Below are 17826 nucleotides of genomic sequence, written 5' to 3'. Positions count from 1 at the left end.
CGGTGGACGGGGCAACCCGCCGAGGGAAATCAAGATCTGCCAGGTGTTTTATATTAATTCCGGAGGTAAAGACCGGGGAGTGGCCGTCGAGGGGGGAAGACAGTAAATATATGAAGTGAAGAGGTAGAGGGAGTAGAGAGAGGGAGAGAGTTGTGAAGGTGTGTGCGTGAGAGAGGGAGAGTCAGAGAGAGTCAGTGAGTGACGGCCGTTGTGGACGGTTGAGTAATGGATGGTTGCCCATGGGGTCGCAGTGGAACCACGGTTGATCGCTCTCCTTTTTCCCATGGTCGTCGCTTTTCCCCCTCATCTACTAGATACTCCTTCTGTTCACTTCCTCTACAGATCTCTACAAGTATATCTGTCTTTCTATCTGACCCTATTCTGATCGGACGCCATCTGATCTCGACTGCGCTGGTCGATTGCTGACTGGAACCCCGACTTCCCCTCTGCCGATCCTCTCTGCCGTCATTCTGCAGACTCCCGTTCGTCTTCGCTTTCACTAGGTACCTACTGAGCCTCAGTTCATTCATACAGCGTTCTCCCTCAGTTCTCTCGTCACCTACGATCTCAACTGAAGCCTTCGCAACATCTCGACTGTTGACGATGACAAAAGATCCAGCGGACCCTCTGACCTCATTCGGGGAATTCCCCGCGGAGCAACTCCGACTATCAAAAGACCCTCCCCCACGTGGGATTCCATCGTGAAATACGGGACTACATCCTCAGTCTCGTGCTCTTTTGCTCTTGCTCTTGGACTCCGTACTTTCTTTTCCCTCATCACCAACATGGCCAAAATCAAGTCCATCGAATACTTCCGCGTCCTCCCCCGCTGGCTCTTCGTCAAGGTCGTCGACGAAGAAGGTCAATATGGCTGGGGTGAGAGCACCCTCGAGGGTCATACCGAAGCTATCGAAGGAACATTGAATGCCCTGTGCAAGCGTTTCATCGGATACGAGGCAGAGTATGTTTGTCTTTGCCCATTCCACCCCATCCTCCCATCGCACATACTAACAACAACCTCCGTGATCTCCAGTGAGATTGAACATATCTGGCAGATGGCTTGGCGGCTAGGTTTTTACCGTGGGGGTGCCGTCTTCATGTCCGCCATCTCTGGTATCGACATTGCCCTCTGGGATCTCAAGGGCCGCCGACTCGGCGTCCCCGTCCACCAGCTGCTGGGCGGCAAGGTGCGCCACAAACTCTCCGTCTACGCCTGGATTGGCGGGGACCGGCCTTCGGACGTCGAAGTGGCCGGCAGAGCACGTCTCGCGCAAGGCTTCAAAGCCATCAAGATGAACGCCACCGAGGACGTGAACTGGCTGGATTCGCCGAGCGTGTTGGATTCCAGCGTGGAACGCCTCAAGGCCGTCAAGGCCCTCGGGCTGGATGCGGCCCTTGACTTCCACGGCCGTCTGCACAAGCCCATGGCCAAACAGCTCGCCAAGGCCCTCGAGCCCTACCGTCCGCTCTTCCTGGAGGAACCCCTGCTCTCGGAACATCCCGAGGCCATCAAGCAGCTCGCCGACCAGGTCTCATGCCCCATTGCCTTGGGCGAGCGGCTCTACAGTCGCTGGGATGTGAAGCGATTCCTGGAAGACGGGAGCGTCGACGTCCTCCAGCCTGATATCAGTCACTGCGGCGGCATCTCCGAGCTGCGCCGCATTGCCTCCATGGCCGAAACGTACGACGTAGCCATCGCTCCTCATTGCCCGCTTGGCCCCATCGCCCTGGCGGCGTGTATGCAGGTGGACCTCGCGACCCCGAACTTTGTCATCCAGGAGATGAGTCTTGGAATCCACTACAACACGGAGGCCGGCGACTACGATATCACCACGTATGTCAAGGACCCGAGCGTGTTCGACGTCAAAGATGGCTTTGTCGATGCTCTCACGAAGCCTGGACTGGGAATTGAGATCGACGAGGAGACCGTCCGCCGGGTGGCACAGAATACCGAGCCCTGGCAGCCCAAAGAGTTTTTCGGACCCGACGGCGGGATCCGTGAGTGGTAGAAGTAGAACTGCATTGTATTTTACATAATGTTTGATGATGGTTCTTGCATAGCGGCATGCATACGACAGACGGTGATACGATCGATATGGCATGCGCAGCATTGACGTGTTATCACGACATATTAGATCCACATTTTGACTATATATGATCTTGATTCGAAATGTCTATCTAGATAAGTAGAAATCTGTCTAACGAACGGAAAATCGTACCTATACTTAGCACGCCTTCTTACGCGCAGCGTTGCAGTCATCCGCCCGCTGGAGGCACAGCAGGATCAGGTCCCAGAACGCGGCCAGATCCACGCCTCTAGGGATAGCGACTCCCTGTTCAGTAGGCGTGACACGAGATTGACCGAGGGCACCAGCCAGTTCCGCATCCGTTCCGTGTAGGCCCTCAGTGACCACATCCACAGTGAATCGCTCTCCGTTGCGATCGTCAAATTTCAATGCCTGGCCTGGGTGCTGCTTGGGGAAAGTTGGGTTGAGGGTCGACAGCACGACCGCCACCGCCAGCGGATCGTGTAACGGTGGGCCGCTCGTCAGACCAAAAACGGACTCATAGGTCGATGCGAAGAAAACCAGAAGGTCAAAAAGCATCTGTCGCAGGGTCGTTGGAGGCACGGAAGGGTCATTAGCGCCGTGGAGGATGCGGAACTGGACGTCCTGCGAAGCAAGAACTTGATGGGTTAGATCTAGAGTAATCAACGTCGTCTTAGAGGCCAGAGTTGGGTGGCTGAAGATGGACTGGGCCGCCTCAGGATCGCACTACACCGTCGTCAGAACATAATTGCGATACTAGCAGACGGGAGACAGAAAACGTACGTAGATATTGAACTCCGCCAGCGGAGTCACGTTTCCAATCCGCGCCTCCTGTCCAGCTAGGCGGCTGATGGGCGCATCCGAGAACCCTTCACCGACGCCTCCGCCCATAATGCTGAGGCCTTGAATGTGATCTGCCACCTCGGGGAACGTGGCGAACAGTAGAGCAACGTTGGTCAGAGTGCCGGTGGCCACCACCCACGGAGTACCCTTTGGCTGTGCGAGGAGAGCATCACGCATAGCCAGAATGGGATTTTTGTCAGTGATGGGTGCCCGTGTAGCCACCGGCAGAAGATCTGTCCCATCAATGCCGGAGTCACCTGAAAATAGCACAGTACCATGTTAGATCATTGAGGTGGTCCCGAGAGGATCAAAGTCTTTACCGTGGATATTGGGGGCATGAATCGCCGGCCGGCAGAATGGCTTACGACGCCCCGGATAGACGGGGATATTAGGTCGACCGATGGCTTCCAAGATCCTGGTTGCATTGACCGTGGTGTTCTCTAGCGAGGCATTACCATGGATGGTGGTGATCCCGAGGAGGTGCAAAGACGGATGGTGTGCGGCGACAAGAATGGCAAATGCGTCCTACAGTGCATTAACAAAGAATGATTCTGGAGACTCAGAAGTAAACCACACTCACATCATGCCCTGAAGACAAGTTGTTAGCATTGGGGTCTGGCGGGCAGGATCCAGATGAGGCATCTACATACCAGGGTCGCAATCCAACCAGACGGGAATTGGGACATCTGATGCAGAGGCCATCGCGGGCTCGTTATCCAAGATACTGTCCGATTCGGCTAGAGAACAACAGATTGAAAGCCGGAACTGCCGGAAGGAGGATGCACAAGACGAAGAGGGATGGAAGAGGAGGATCCATGGATGTTGACGCGGATGCTTAATGCGGGGATCTGATAAGCCCCCTTATCGCCTTATCACCCATCTGCCCTAAGCCCTATTTTCCGGTTTGGGAGCTACCGCGGCGTCATTGTTTCCCGCCTGTCGTCGATAAGACCTCTTTCCTCCACCCCTTCCATTAAGATATCCTTGCATCAACGCATTTTGTCTATAGATCTATCTTGATCTGGGATGCGATGACCAGCGACCCGACTCGTTCAGGCCTTCACCCCGTCTCCCATCTTAAAGCCGGCCCAACAACCTCAAGTTCCAAGTCAACCGCCTCGCCGGGGTCATCCAAGCTACAACCATCTTCACCCGCATCACACCGACCACGACTGCCAAAGTCCTCGAGTCGCGATGAAACGTTTAACCCGACAAGTGATAGGGCGACTGTCGCGTTGATTCGACGCGTACTGTGCCCTCAGGCCTCCAACCAAAGCGGCACTTCCGGTCCGCAGACTCTCGAAGAGTTGCCTCCGCTGACAAGCTCCAACGATGTTGACCGTCAGCTGTATGCTCTGATAGCCATCATTATCAAAGAATTTGTTCTATCTTGGTACTCGAAAATCACAACGGACCAAGTCCTCATCAGTGAAGCTCTTCAGGTGATTGCGCATTGCACCCGTGCACTGGAGCAGCGACTCCGAAGTACAGACGTCGCTGGTTTGATCCTGGATGAGATACCGGCTTTGATTGAATCACATATTACCTGTAAGTCACTTCCCTTTCCAGGGATCCTCGTGAGGTCAGCCTTGAAGGGTACTGATGACGATCAATATTCAGCATACCGGCTGGCGAAAGAACAGTCTGCTAACTCCGCCTTCTCTCCTTCTCTTCGAGACGTATATCATACTTTGAGCCCTCACCCGGGACTTTCGCCTGTTCCAGATCTCTCTAATTCCCGTGCCGTCGAACAGCAGCTTGAGAATGAAACAGCCTACCGTCAGATGCTGGTACAAAGCATGCTGGCAGTGCTCCTTCCGACGGAAGACCTGGAGAACCCCTGTCTGCGGACCTTGGTTGGGGATATCTTTGCGGACCTCATTCTTGGGAACGAGATCAGTGGGAAAATATGCGAAGGTTGGTTTCTGTGGGAGAGTGTCACAAAACTTCTTGAGGTGGTGGGACAATCCGCAAACAGAGAGGGCAATACGACGGACGACGCAGTATTACGCCAGCAAAGCCAGCTACAAAAATTCGGCCTGCTGTCACCCAGGGAGGACTTCCAGGGAAGCGGGTTGTCTCAAAAGGTCCAATTACGGGTCCCAGACTGGGTGTGGACCATCCTTCAACTTGTCTACTTGGCCTATGTGACCTTGCATTTTATTGTGATGGGCCTATTCCGTGTTGCATCGACACCGCTTCGTTCGTCACCAGTGAGCAGCGCGTCTCCAATTGACGAAGCAAAAGAAACGACTACCTTCGGCAAGATTTCGACGCAGCGACCCGTTCTTCAGTATCGAGTGTTTGGCATGGTTTCGCACCTATTGGATGTCCCTCGGCGAATGCCTTGGCTTGGAGGACTGCTGGCACTCCTCCAGTACCAGATCGTAGCGGGTCCGGGCAGATTAGGCGCCACTGGTAGCGTCCTTGATAGGTGAGTCTCATGTCTCTCTTCCATCTCCATTCATCAAATTGTCTTCCCCTCCGTGGGTCGGACGGCGCTTCTGCCCAACAACGAAGGATCCCTCATGGTCTTGTGGAATTCCGGCCGTGGAGATAGGTGAGCGAGGACGAGCTCGACCCCCGAACCATGATCGACGCTAGTACCTGTGTGAGGTCGTCTTTTGTCCGAGCACAGGGTGCGAGTCATTGGAAGATGGTTGTGCATACATGCGTATTGCTCGCATGCTGCTTCGATCACTTGATCTACGGGGAGGCCCATCTTGGGTCTTGATTCGCCCATCCCCTGTCGTATGGCTCTTACCACCTGTGACCGGCGCATACTGTTATCTTACATTGTCTGTATCGTCGTGACCGACCGCAACATTGATGGTCATCATCTCTCTTCGGATGATTGTGACGAAATGGCTCTGCAGTTGCCTGATCGTTCCCTGGCCAGAATGCCTGCATCGGCGATTCCGCTCATGACGCTTCGACGTGCCTGATCCCCTGTCAATCTATCTATCCACTACGACCGGCTTCGACTGCGGTGGCCACCGGTTAGTGCCAATGGGCTGGCCCGGCCCTTTCCGTCCCGCTCAAACTGGGCCTGTCTCTCCCGTGTGATCCGGACGACGTGGGCTATCCGCCCGATGAACGATTTCCTCCCTTCCTCTTCGAACCGTGAGAATTGCCCTCTGCTGTTCCTCACTAGCCACAGACCAGAGGCATTCTGGTTGTGTAAACAGGGATGCATTCGGGAACCTGGTTCTCAAACAGACACTAAGGAGAAAGGGGGGAAGGGGACGAGACCAAATGATTCGTGACGATCACCTCGAGACGGGCTAGATGAATGGCCATTCAACTTCGCACCTTTGCATGGATCAAGTGAACACCATTTTCCTTTTCCTCGGGGGGTCCAATCACCGAGGTGACTTGCATGGGCCTGGATTTGAATTGCGGCCGAGGCCGTCGGCGGAGTTCAGTCACGTTTCAGCGAAGCCTATGACATCGCACTATCTCCATACATGCTCTCCGAGATAGAAGGATGCGCGGAGTCCACACCCGTTCCTGTATCGACGGACTTGTCGTCATCTTCAGCATTGGGCTCTCGCTCATCGCACCAATCGATGGCCCAAGCTCCATCGACACACCTGGGCCTAGTAGATCGCATTAGGCCCACCGCGAATCCTTCCCACTCTTTGCTCAGGCTCCGTCGTCTTTTTCGTTTACCCCTCGCTTGTTCTGGCGTTACACTCGTCCTCGAAAGTCACGCAAAAGAAAAAGAAAAAAAAAAAAAAAAAAAGAAAAACCAAAAAAAAGTCCTTCTCCACATGTCCGGGGTTCTACCACCTGCTTCACCGGGGCTTCTCTTTCTACCGTTGCGCAATTCGACTGTCCATGCATCTTTTCTGGCCTGGAGGGAGTGCTTGGCTGGCGCTGGTGTGTGAAATTGTCCTAACTTTTTCTCCACTTTAGGTTCCTTCGCGAGACCATTGAGGACCATGTCCTGACCCCCACTCTATTTCCCAACTTGCTTCTCGCGTCGAGGGCGGCACTGTTCCCCTCGAACGCTCGTCCCCCAGCCGCCGATACGACGCAACCTCCGCAGTCGCGGTCTGTGCAACCGCCCGCGCCCCCTCCAGAAAGGGGCCGCCCGCCTAACGATGCGCCAGCGGCAAGTACCGCCAGCAGTAGCGATTCGACGCGTATGGTGGTAGCGACTGCGCCTTCCTTATCGCCGGACCAGTCCGTTTCCGCGCCCGACATCGCTTCCATCAAGCGACAGTGCGCGGTCAGCATCCTCTCCGTCGTTCCCCGCTCCGTCGCTCGGCGCTTCTTTGGTCTCTCGTCCACAAATGCCGCCCAACCCGCGCCCCTTAATACCCAAGGAGACCATCACCTGAGACATTCTCCAGAGGAAGCGCCTCATGCTCAAAGCCTGAATCCCTCTAGAGCGTCCTCGCCTGTCTCGCTTTCGCACCAGAGTCCAGAAGATTTGGCTCTCCTGGAGGCGGTTGAAGACGAGATCCTCGATCTCTTCGCCGATTCGTATTGCAACAAATATCTAATTTACGCGATCATCGAGACGGTCCTGGTCAAGCTCCTTCCTGAATTATCGGAGCGAAGTCTCTCCGAACTGATGGAGGATAGGGGCATCCCCCTGGTCAGCGGCTGAGCCCACAGGCGTTGCTCCAGTCTTTCACCCCTCTCTTTCACCCCGTCTCCTTTTCTTGATAGGTTCTCTGACCAGTCGAATATATTATTTAATAAGAGCCGTAACTGGCCTTGAATTTCCCTGTAGAGGTTAAGCCACGGGGCGTTGGTCCGGCTGTTGAGGGGGTGGAAATAGGTCCGGAGTATTGTGCCGACGGAGACAGGCCCCTCTGTCTCACACCAGCTCTAATGAAAGGGTATTGTAAGTCAGCAGAAGGAATCTCGTATACTTTCCTTGGAAGTAGGCAGGTAGATGGCGAGTACCCCACCATGGGACATGGCAGTAGTCTGAAAAAGCAACGGCGAAATGTACGTTTTTACAGCGGGTAATAAATGGGATAGAAGTGAGAAGAAGAAAAAGGAAATATGCAGCCCAGATTAAATGAAAAGCAAGACCTGCAGAAGCACCAGCCAGTGGTGTTCTTGGCCCACAAGGAACGCCAATGAACAAAGTAGTTGCAAGGGGATGGTGTCTGTAGAACCCTTCATCTGTCGAATCAACGAACAACAGAAATTATGATGAAGACAAGTTAGATGGGACAAAGATGCGGTGAGAAAATGGAAGCATGAGGAGAAAAAAGAAAGCATCCAACGGCTCACAAGAGTCAAGGCAAAATCGAAATCACAGGGAACGTTCCTTGCCACTCTTCCATCCAAAAAGTCCTAAATGATCCATAAACCGAGAAAGACCCAATGTCGATGCAGTTCGCGCGAGCGTTCCACTTTAGATATGCACACCCGGAAAAACCAAAGAAGCAGAACAATCGTTCAGTACAGTCGCAAGGAAAAAAATGCGGAAAGCAATTCCATACTCCACAGGGCCAGAGTCAGCGCCCCTCATCCCGTGTACACCTGGATATCGTATAGTTGAGGTCGCCCTCACACGTCTGTATCTTTCCGTTTTATTCCAAGTCCAGGAGGTCCCTGGCTTGCTGTAATGAAACAGGGAATCATGGAATACATCAAACAAATGCAAATAGTACAAACGAGCCACCCAGTAAGCAGAAAAGATAGCAAGAGAATATGTAGGGGGAGTAAAAAAAGAAGGGGGAGATATTGGGAAGTAAAATGGATATACCACGTGCCTGCAAAGCACTTGGACGAGGTATTGTCGAGCAGTCCTAGACCATGCTGTGGATGCTGCGCTTCTTTGTCACATGGGGCATGTCTTCGTGCTCGTCGATACGGGTAAGACCTCCCGGGAGCGTATTCTGAGCTTTGGCGAGCTCAAGTCTCTCCATCAGCTTGCCGATGGTCAAATATTCTTGCGCTCCCAAGCCGGCAGGCTGTTGCTCGAAGTAATTCATTACCAACTCAAGGGCTCGCCGGGCTTCATCCTGCGTTGGCGACCCTGGAGAGCTCACAGGGGAGACAGTATTCGATTTCGAATACAGTGGCGGGTATATCGATTTTGTCTTGATCTCGGGGTTGCTGCGGTTCCTCTTGATCGTGTTCGAAGATGTATCGAGAGTTGGCATGAACGGTGGGTTCTGATCCCCAGACGGTGGCTCGGGTGCCGTGCCAGGAAAGGCATGCAGGTCCGGCTTGGAAGATAGCGGATCAAGACCATCCTCTGTGGCCATGATACTCGGATCAACAACGCTAAGCGGGAATGTCTGGCTTCGAGGTCGATTCGAGCTTGTTTCGGTAGAGGTGTTTCGTGATTGACTAGTCGGAGTGAACGGACTATCCGTGACCAGCGTTGATGATGGGCTGGTTACACCAGCGGACACGGACGATGTTGTATCGAGTGATGTGGCACTTTTCGCATGCGTCAGCCGATAGTCCCCGAAAGCCTCAGAAAGAGCGTCTGCTCTCATGTTCTCTCGACTCTGCATGGGCGACAAAGGCGACGGGGACGTGAACCCAGTTGGCGAGATGGGAGACAGAACGCTGGGGGACTGAACAGCCGAAGCCAACGGCGAGTTGATGGTCAGCCGGGTTGGACTTTCTGAATCGCTCTTGGTAAAGGAGCTCTTGCGAGATTTGGCGCCGAGGATATTGTTCTTCTGTTTGAACTTCTCCAACCAGCTTGCACTCAACACCTTTTCTTTTCCATCAGGGCTGCCACAGGTATTCGCGAAGAACAAGGCCTTTTCACGTATCATCTCGTCGCTGAGCGGATATCCTTGGCGCTGGTAATTTCGGACCCAATTGGACAAGGCTTTTTCGATATCGGGGACTCTGCCTTTGGCTTTTTTGATTGGAGACCGGCTTCCATCATCGGGATTCAGATACTTTTCCTTTTGGCGCAACACTTTGGAGACAGTACTTTAGAGGAAGTTAGAGAGGCCCGTGTTTAGGCAGGACAAGCTGTACAGCCACGGGATGAGTGACGTTACCTGCGTTCCACGCCAAAAAGTGCTGTGAGGAAGATGTCAGTCCGAGTCGCATGTGATGAGAGTACAGGGGCAGCTCACCTCCTATATCAGTTTGTTTTGCGGTTTTGTGCTCCTCATGATAGAGACACATCCGTCGTCGGTCATCATCAGTGAGCGTTCTTCGGGGAGTCGAGCTACTCGTCGACGATTTCCGCGGTGGAGGTGCAGGAGCAGGGGGTGACACAGTAGAAGTGGGAGGAATTGGGACTGGGGGAACGCTCCCTTCGGGAAATTGTGATTGAGGAGTCAGCATGCTGGGCCAGGTGTTGGAGGGCAACGTCAACGGCAGAGAAGCATATGGGGGTGGTATTGACACCCCATATGCCGGATCTAAAGGCAGGACGCCGTAGCCAAACCCATGGTAGTCGAGCGGTGGTGAATGGGCCTGGGTGTGCGGAAACCCGCCCATGTCAACCCATGGGGATTGCGCAAACTCGCTCTCCTGTGGATGAGAGCCTTCTGCATCCATGGTGATGGGAACGCAGGACAAGTGGTGATGGCACCTGGGTTGTAGTGGTTTCGCAGCAACACCCGGTGCCACTCGGCGATATCTGGCTGTCGGAACCGCAGCGCGAAAGACGAAGAGAAGAAAGAAGAAAACGAGGAACCAATCGAAACAGTAAGGAGAGTCTATCCAGGGCAGTTAGGATAAGAGGACAGATCAGTAACAAAACGAGACACGCATGCACATGTTCAAGTAGATCAGGTATGGTTGAGGTCGGTGATGCCCACTGCAGAGCTGGTAGGGAATGCTGTTCAACCCGAGGATTTCACAAGCTCCCCAGAGCTATCCCGAAAGATCGGTAGAGTCAATATACAAGACGGGGTGCGGGAATGTCTCTCTTTTGTACAGGGGATACTGGGAGACACAGCGGGGCGGGATGAAGGTGAACATGCAGGCGGGATTGCGGCAAAGACATGGATGGAGGGAGTTTAAAAGAGGATCAGGTCGGGGGCGCACGCACAGCGACGATCAGCAGATGAGATGAACGAGTCAGGAACCAGAAGGACGAAGCGGCGGAGGAGGGGGAAATGTCGAGGGGAGGATAGGAGGAGAACGGTCGACGGCTGTACGGGCGTCTTCCGAGGGAGATGGCGAGAGGTGGGAAGAAAGTAGGTAGGAGTCGATGTATATACTCGGTGCGTAGTAGTACTACTACTACTAGGTTAGGTGGTATACTCGGGATGGTAAGGACGAAGCCAGGTAGGGCTAGGGAAGGTAGGTACGAGGCCAGGTACGACGTCGAGGATTGCAGCCATGTATTTAGGAGGTACTACGAACGGTCTCTAGCGGACTAGAATAATAATATAATACAGATCATGGAGGATTTGGTGTTGGACTGACAGACCTTCAGGATGAGCTCCTCTGTCGGCATGGCAAAATCAGACCGCGAAAATGGGGGGGGAAAAAATGGAAATAATAAATCTAAATTATTTTTTTCAGGATGATTATTATAATAATATAGTAATTCAGTAATAACAAATAAATCAAATCAAAAGAAAAGACACGAGCAGCAGGCCCGGACGGGAAAATCGAGGGCGCGAACAGGGAGAAAAAACCGCGGCTCTGGCTGCTGATTGGCTGGAAGCGGGAAGTAAAAGAAATAAAATCGATCATCCTTTTGGGAAAAGAAGGAAGTTACAGCCGTTGATTGGTGGCCGTGTAGATTGGGGGTGCAGGGATCGCCCTTCGGAACCAAATACCACTACCCGTACGGCGTCATACCGAGGGCTGTCAGATTCGTACCGTACTGACTGTAACGCCGTTCCTCAGGAGGTATACAGATCGTGTGTGGTAGAGGGCTCTCTCGACTATACAACATCTGAACATATACGGGAGCTTAACTAGGCCACCGTCTAGCGACCTGCGTGTTTCGGCAATAATAGGTGAATTCTCACTCTGGACGTTTCTAAAGTTACACCAAAGTTTGAAGGTAGCGACCAGTTTGTAGAAGGGCCATTTGGGTACCCGATCGAGGTGGAGAAAAAGTCAGGGAAAAAGCAAGAATAGTCAAGTATACGGAGGACGGTAGGGATTTTAATTAAAAAAAGAAAAAGAGAAAAGGGAGATTCCCACTTTATTATTTGCGCGCATTAACTTTCTCGCCTTACTCCGAGTGCAGTACGTACATACTCTCAATGGTAGTGATTCTCTCCCGTCCGTTGACAGCCCTGTTCATTCTCCCCTTGCCCTTATTCCGATTTCCGGTGTGGCCCCCTCTTTTGCAAAGGTAGCTGGCCCCATATCTACGGAGTATATGGGACCATCAGCGAACTAGAGTTACAGACAGAGAAGATCATCCTCGGGGCGAAAATCAGCGTCCGGAGAGCTGAGCGGTCTTGCCAGACGGACGGACGGGGGCGGATCGATAAACCGCCGAACCTAAAAGGCCGCATGACATACTGGGAGATAAAGCAATGATTTCCGACTAGACTAGACTGTCTTGCGACAATCAATCCCCATGAAGAAACCCAACGGTTTTTTGCTCGGCCGGCTGTGATAGGTGAATATGCGAACTTCTATCTGGTACCGAGCTCGCATCACTTCTGGACGGATGGGGTTAAATGACTGCCCCTGCAAGTCCAGATGACAGACACGTGAAGCAAGCACTGAGGGAAGATAGAATCGAAGGAGCCGATCGCTTCTTCAAATCTGGGATGACGAGGTCTTATTTGACTGATCTCGAACAAATCGCAGACCCGGCTTCGAGGGTCGACCAAGATTGGTGTATTTCTCCACCACCGAGAGGCATGCCCTGCAGGTCTGGCAAAATGGAAAGCATGGCGAAAATGGCGAGGAGAGAGACAGGGGAGGGGACCAGCCCCGAGAGGAACAACCCCAGAACTAGGTAAAACCTTCAGGGAAAAGACAGCCACGACCAAGGAGAGTGCTCGACCACTGCACCGTACTTTGTCACGGGGGGGAAAACATATGGAATAGAATGGACGAATAAGAGGGGAGTACAGAGATTTCAATTTCCTTTTTGTTACATGGACTCGACCAGGGTGGGAGCAAGGTTTGTCCTATCACGGCGGACAGAGACCGCATGGTTCGGCGATGAGCAGGAGGAGAGGAGAGTGAGGTTAATAATGAGAGGAGGAGCTAGGACCCCACGGCCCACCGGGCCCGCTGCGGTCCACTCCGGCCCGGCAGTCTAAGCAATGCAAATCCTGCCTCGATTTCAGGCATTGCAAGAGTCAAGCAAATCCCATATTGTGTCATCTAGTGTAGTCAATCGCGCAAATAAAGTCAGCTTTAGTATAGGTAGGTATAGGGTATAGTACATTTGGAGCTTCTGCGCTATCACCAAAATATACCTACAGGTACATTTGGGTTTTATGCATTCACTCCCGAACCTGACAAATTACCCGGCGAGACGAAAAATACACTTCCGTTTAGCTTCTGTACTCCGGAGTAAACCGCCGACTGACTCTGGCGAATCCGTCTGGGGTGAACTTCGGCAATGAGAAGAACAACGTTCCCTTTCATTCTGATCAGGACCTTGTGTTCCCTGCATTGCCGCAGGCTTGTACCCGGTACAATGCGGCCATACGCATTGTGCACCAGCCCGAACGCCTGACTGCAGGCATCTATCTAGTATCGACGTGTAACCTGAAGTACGTACTCGGCAGGACTGCGTGGACAGCCTTACCGGGGCCGCCACCAGAGTCTGGAAGCGATCGACCGTCTCGTAGATGAGCAGAGCTCCTACTCAAAGGAGGTATGAAGTATGACAAATTGGGGAGGCGAAGGATGAACGAAGATACGGGTCGGGGAGACGGGAAAAAAACGTGATCACCGCTGATCCAATCGCCAATCCGCCCCGCTTGTTCGGATGACCACGAGGGTTGTGGCCTGTCAAGGATAGTTACTTCTAAATAGGTAAGTACTCTGGAGGAGTCCTCCGTAATGTGAAGACCCATGCTAGAAAGCTGGTTTCAGCCTTCATGGCGGTCAATGCTTCACTCGCCATCCCAACAATTCTGAGACAATGAACAATGGCGGAGCGGCCCTTCCACCGACCCATCCAGAGACAAAGTATGGTCCGTTCCATAAAGCTGCCTCGAAACCAAGTTGCAACTAACGAGGCACTAAACGGGAAAATGGAAGCCTCATCCATGGAAACGAGTGCAGTAGGCGCTACCAGACTAACCCCCCGACGTGGACTTCCAATCGATCTGCCCATTTTCCGCCGGTTGTCGTTGAACGGAGAGAAGCTGCAAGACAATCCCTACTGGATCGAGAAGAGCAATTACTCAACAAAGACGGACCGGCGCCAAGCGACTCGACAAAAGGTGAGGATGAAGGACGGAGTCAGAGATAGCTTTCGCGTTTAATTAAAAGAAAAAAAAAAAAGTCCTATCGATAGGCATTGGGTCTCAACCCCGATTGATCCAAAGCTGCGGATGACAGCGGGATTCAACGAAAGGGGGAAAAAGGTGACTCTGTGGATCAAAAATCCCACCAGAAACAAGTCATCACTGACGGAGGACTCGCCCCAGCCGGCTTAGGCGATAGTAGTGTCATGATAATCGCTCCTTATGACGCCCATTATAGATGATATCTGTCAGGTACGCACGACAGTGCAGATGTTGGGTCGTCGCTGTCCTCCGGAGTACCTGTACACGCGCCGGAGCCTACTGCGGGAGTCGCGCTCAGCTGTATCGACCCCAACTGGGGCCGCAGGGGCCGAGATTGGATATATCACTGTCGCGCACGTTCGGAACATGTCCGAATGATGCCCATGCGGCCGTCGACGCAATGAATATCATGACATCAGTCAAGAAATTCCCGCCAGAGGTCGACCATCAATCATGGGGCGTGGAACAAGAATCCACTCTGGCAGTCTGAGGATTCACCCGCCGACGGATCTGAGCCTAATGGGGGTGGAGATGATGCCGAGATGAGGTCCCGCCGGCCACACGAGTGGTATCATTGGATGCCTTAGCCCTTCGCCAGGGCCGGCTCGAATCCTCGAGTCATTATGGCTTGACTTGCCTTGCAAGCAAATCCCGAAGGAGAGAGCCTTCTTTGTCTCTCGATGTTACAGTACATTGGCTGAGCAAAGCCACGGCTGCTCGGTGGCTGCACGGACGGGATCCACGATACCACGGGGCCGAATGAATCATGGGTCAGCATGTCGAAGGTAATCAGAAGAGAAATCCTCTATTGGTGCGCGACAGAGGGCGGACGTAACGGTGGCCGGCAGCCCCAGTTGAAGCACAGAGGATGATGCGCGGCGGGGCCGCTGGCCGCTCCCTGTGGTAGGTCGATACCCAGCTGTCATCTGAGCAGAGGAGATTTCCAGTGTCTTCATGTGTATCAGGAGAGGATAATGAGTGACCGCAACTCCGTCGTCGGCTGTTGACGGAGGGTTGGCCCATCCACCGAGGCTGTGCAGCAGCGATGAGCACCAGCTTCTAGGGCAGCCAGCCACCAGCCACCTATCAGGGAGGGATCTCCTCCTCCTACTTGCTTAGTTGCATACTTTGTAAGTGATTATGGGGCCATCGCGAGAATTGTAACCAAGGGCGATCGTCGTGCTTTGGATTTTCCGCTTGTTGGTTGACGGTCAGCCCATGCTCTCTGTCTGTCCCAACGGGGCGAAAGTGAGGACAAGGACATGTCTTTCTCCGCACATCGGCATACTACCTACGTAGCCTGTACCCTACCAGGGTCAACGGGGTCAATCTAATATATTAATGATTACCTATGCAATGGCACGTCTGCTGTGTAACATCGCCGTCCGGAGTACCCTGGAAAGTCGTCCTCAACTGCCATGAGCACAGACGGCGAGGACGATATCGGATCGTAAGTACGACAGTACTCCGCAGAGAGAAAAAGAAAGCTCTCTGAATCTCCCTTGCAAGCCCGAAGGGGACCACGGCCTGCATGAGTGCCGCGCAGACCGCTTCTTATTTATCAACATGGCTAGTGGCAGGCCATGATTATGCACAGGGTATGCAATCCTGGCCCCGATTCTTTTCCTTCGTCTTCCGAGGGAGGAAAATCCACGCCTGCATTATCTGGGCCCAAAATCCGATGATTGGTGAATTATGGAAAAATCGACGTTGCTTCTCCTGCGATCCTGGAAGACCGTCGCCCTCTCCGCGCAAACATCTCCAGGATGTGCATGACACCGTGTGGCCGACCTTCCTGTCAGGGCAAGACGTGAGACGTCGACTAGGGCTCTCGATACCTAAACGTTGCATGCAACCTTAGGCATCGCTTTCGCAGCCTTAGGTAGCAACGAGCCACCACGGATGCCTGAGGGTAACCATCAAATTCGGACGTGATGTATGTACTCCGTAGAGTCCGTACCTAAAGTGTCGTCTCCGCCTGGCATGTACCTACCTAGTACCTACCTAGGTACGTACCTACGGAGTACGTATATGGTACAAAAATGAGAACAGAACCAAGAGAAAAAGTTTTCCCGTAGTATCACCGGAAATCCATGCATCGGTCGAATCAGAAAAAGAAACGCCAAAAACCATCGGCCCCCCTGTCCTTATCCTTGGAGTACCTGGTACATACCTGTCAGCTTCTACCGAGACACCCCGGACCCTGTCTGCACCTGCAGACCGCAGATTTAGTTGCAGCCCCGGCCAAGGAAGACCCGGATCCTGCATACGGGCTGGATACCCTATACAGACCAGACACCCCCGGGAGAAGGGGCCTGCCGTCGCCCGGCCCTGAAGCCTCTGAGCATTGTATCTGTACCAACCCTCCAGATGTTTTCCGTACTCCGTATGGCGCAGCGGACCAGGCAAGACGCTATCTCGTGAGGTGCTTCCTCCCGACTGCATGGGGGGCCCGATCTGACTAGAAGGCCTCGCGGAGGGGGTGGTGGGCACCTGTGCCCCTCCCTAGTACCGATGACGGATGCGGATATGGCACCCGTCCGTCCAATTCCTGGACTAGCGAACAGCCTTTCGGCTCGACATGACCTACATGCGATCGATCCCGCATCGTATATGGCGCGAACTGACCGGACCTGACTTGCCTTTCCGCCCGTCAGCAACGTTAGGGTCTCCATAGGGCCTAGATGAATAGCGGACCCAGACAGGATGCGACGGATGGACATGGCTGGGACTAGTGACTCCCGTGCGTCCTCGTCTTTCCGGCCAATCCCCGCCGTCTACGTCGTAATATCGTCCTTGCGGAGTCTTGGACGGTGACTATCGATTTTGCGGAGGCTTGGGTATTCGATAGTCGGTAGGCTCCGAATGGATAGGTACAGTACTCTGTATATATTGGTTGAGAGGGTTTTGATGGGTGTAACGCACCTACCGACAGAGCTCAGGTAGGCACTAGATGATGATAGGGGATCGTCATCAACCGTAACGTGTCTATTGCCTACTAAGATTTAAGTAGTCTGCGCTGTTGATCTAGAACGTCAAAGCTCCTGGAAGAATGTGGAATCCGGAACATGAAAAGTCTTCGCTGCAAAAGACCAAAAACGGATCAAAACAGAATGTGGCAGTACTATCGTACCGTGGGACAGCCTCCCCAGATTCAACTTTTGTGTTTTCTGTATCACTTCAGAGAATAAATTGTCTTGCTCGACCCCCTCCATCCCCTAATCCAAGGATCGCAAATGTCAAGGTCCAAGGTCTAGTCGTCATAGACGAGTAGCAGAGCTACTTGGCCATCTCACTCATGGTTCAGTCATCTATCCCCAACACGAGAGGGACTGCGCAAACTCGGACTGCCGCCCGTGCGCGAACTTCCTCCCTCTTCCCCCAATCAAACCTTTAAAGGCATCTCGCGGAGAGCCGTCACAAGGGCCGGGCCTCTTGCACGGTCTCTTAGCGAACCACCCCCTGATACAACCCATTCACCTTCTCGCGCGCGCCATTCGCCACGGCGTTCTCCGCACTGACGCGGTCTGGAGGAT

At 53.2% G+C, this 17826-nt stretch overlaps 5 protein-coding genes across 5 annotated transcripts; 3 read left to right on the top strand and 2 right to left on the bottom strand.

Moving 5' to 3' along the window:
- Positions 1–785: 785 nt before the first annotated feature.
- ATEG_03078 (D-galactonate dehydratase) lies at positions 786–2009 on the top strand (the record flags this gene model as incomplete). The annotated part of the gene is made up of 2 exons (XM_001212256.1): positions 786–961; positions 1034–2009. The coding sequence occupies 2 exons, from the start codon at positions 786–788 to the stop codon at positions 2007–2009; spliced, it is 1152 nt and encodes a 383-aa protein (XP_001212256.1).
- Positions 2010–2225: 216 nt separating this feature from the next.
- ATEG_03077 (uridine-cytidine N-ribohydrolase) lies at positions 2226–3593 on the bottom strand (the record flags this gene model as incomplete). The annotated part of the gene is made up of 5 exons (XM_001212255.1): positions 2226–2774; positions 2832–3148; positions 3257–3416; positions 3472–3479; positions 3542–3593. 5 exons carry the CDS (start codon positions 3591–3593, stop codon positions 2226–2228), a joined length of 1086 nt encoding a protein of 361 aa, XP_001212255.1.
- A 329-nt stretch (positions 3594–3922) lies between these two features.
- Positions 3923–7509, top strand: ATEG_03076 (PXA domain-containing protein; the record flags this gene model as incomplete). The annotated part of the gene is made up of 4 exons (XM_001212254.1): positions 3923–4439; positions 4512–5325; positions 6654–6773; positions 6810–7509. 4 exons carry the CDS (start codon positions 3923–3925, stop codon positions 7507–7509), a joined length of 2151 nt encoding a protein of 716 aa, XP_001212254.1.
- Positions 7510–8668: 1159 nt separating this feature from the next.
- Positions 8669–10397, bottom strand: ATEG_03075 (uncharacterized protein; the record flags this gene model as incomplete). Its single annotated transcript, XM_001212253.1, has 3 exons — positions 8669–9818; positions 9890–9911; positions 9968–10397. The coding sequence occupies 3 exons, from the start codon at positions 10395–10397 to the stop codon at positions 8669–8671; spliced, it is 1602 nt and encodes a 533-aa protein (XP_001212253.1).
- Positions 10398–13927: 3530 nt separating this feature from the next.
- ATEG_03074 (uncharacterized protein) lies at positions 13928–14266 on the top strand (the record flags this gene model as incomplete). The annotated part of the gene is made up of 1 exon (XM_001212252.1): positions 13928–14266. One exon carries the CDS (start codon positions 13928–13930, stop codon positions 14264–14266), a length of 339 nt encoding a protein of 112 aa, XP_001212252.1.
- Positions 14267–17826: the final 3560 nt, after the last annotated feature.

Source organism: Aspergillus terreus, genomic scaffold (assembly GCF_000149615.1).
Source record: "Aspergillus terreus NIH2624 scaffold_4 genomic scaffold, whole genome shotgun sequence".
Lineage (NCBI taxonomy): Eukaryota > Fungi > Ascomycota > Eurotiomycetes > Eurotiales > Aspergillaceae > Aspergillus > Aspergillus terreus.
The sequence above is the reverse complement of the archived record's forward strand: the minus strand, read 5'-3'. Positions and strand labels throughout refer to the sequence as shown.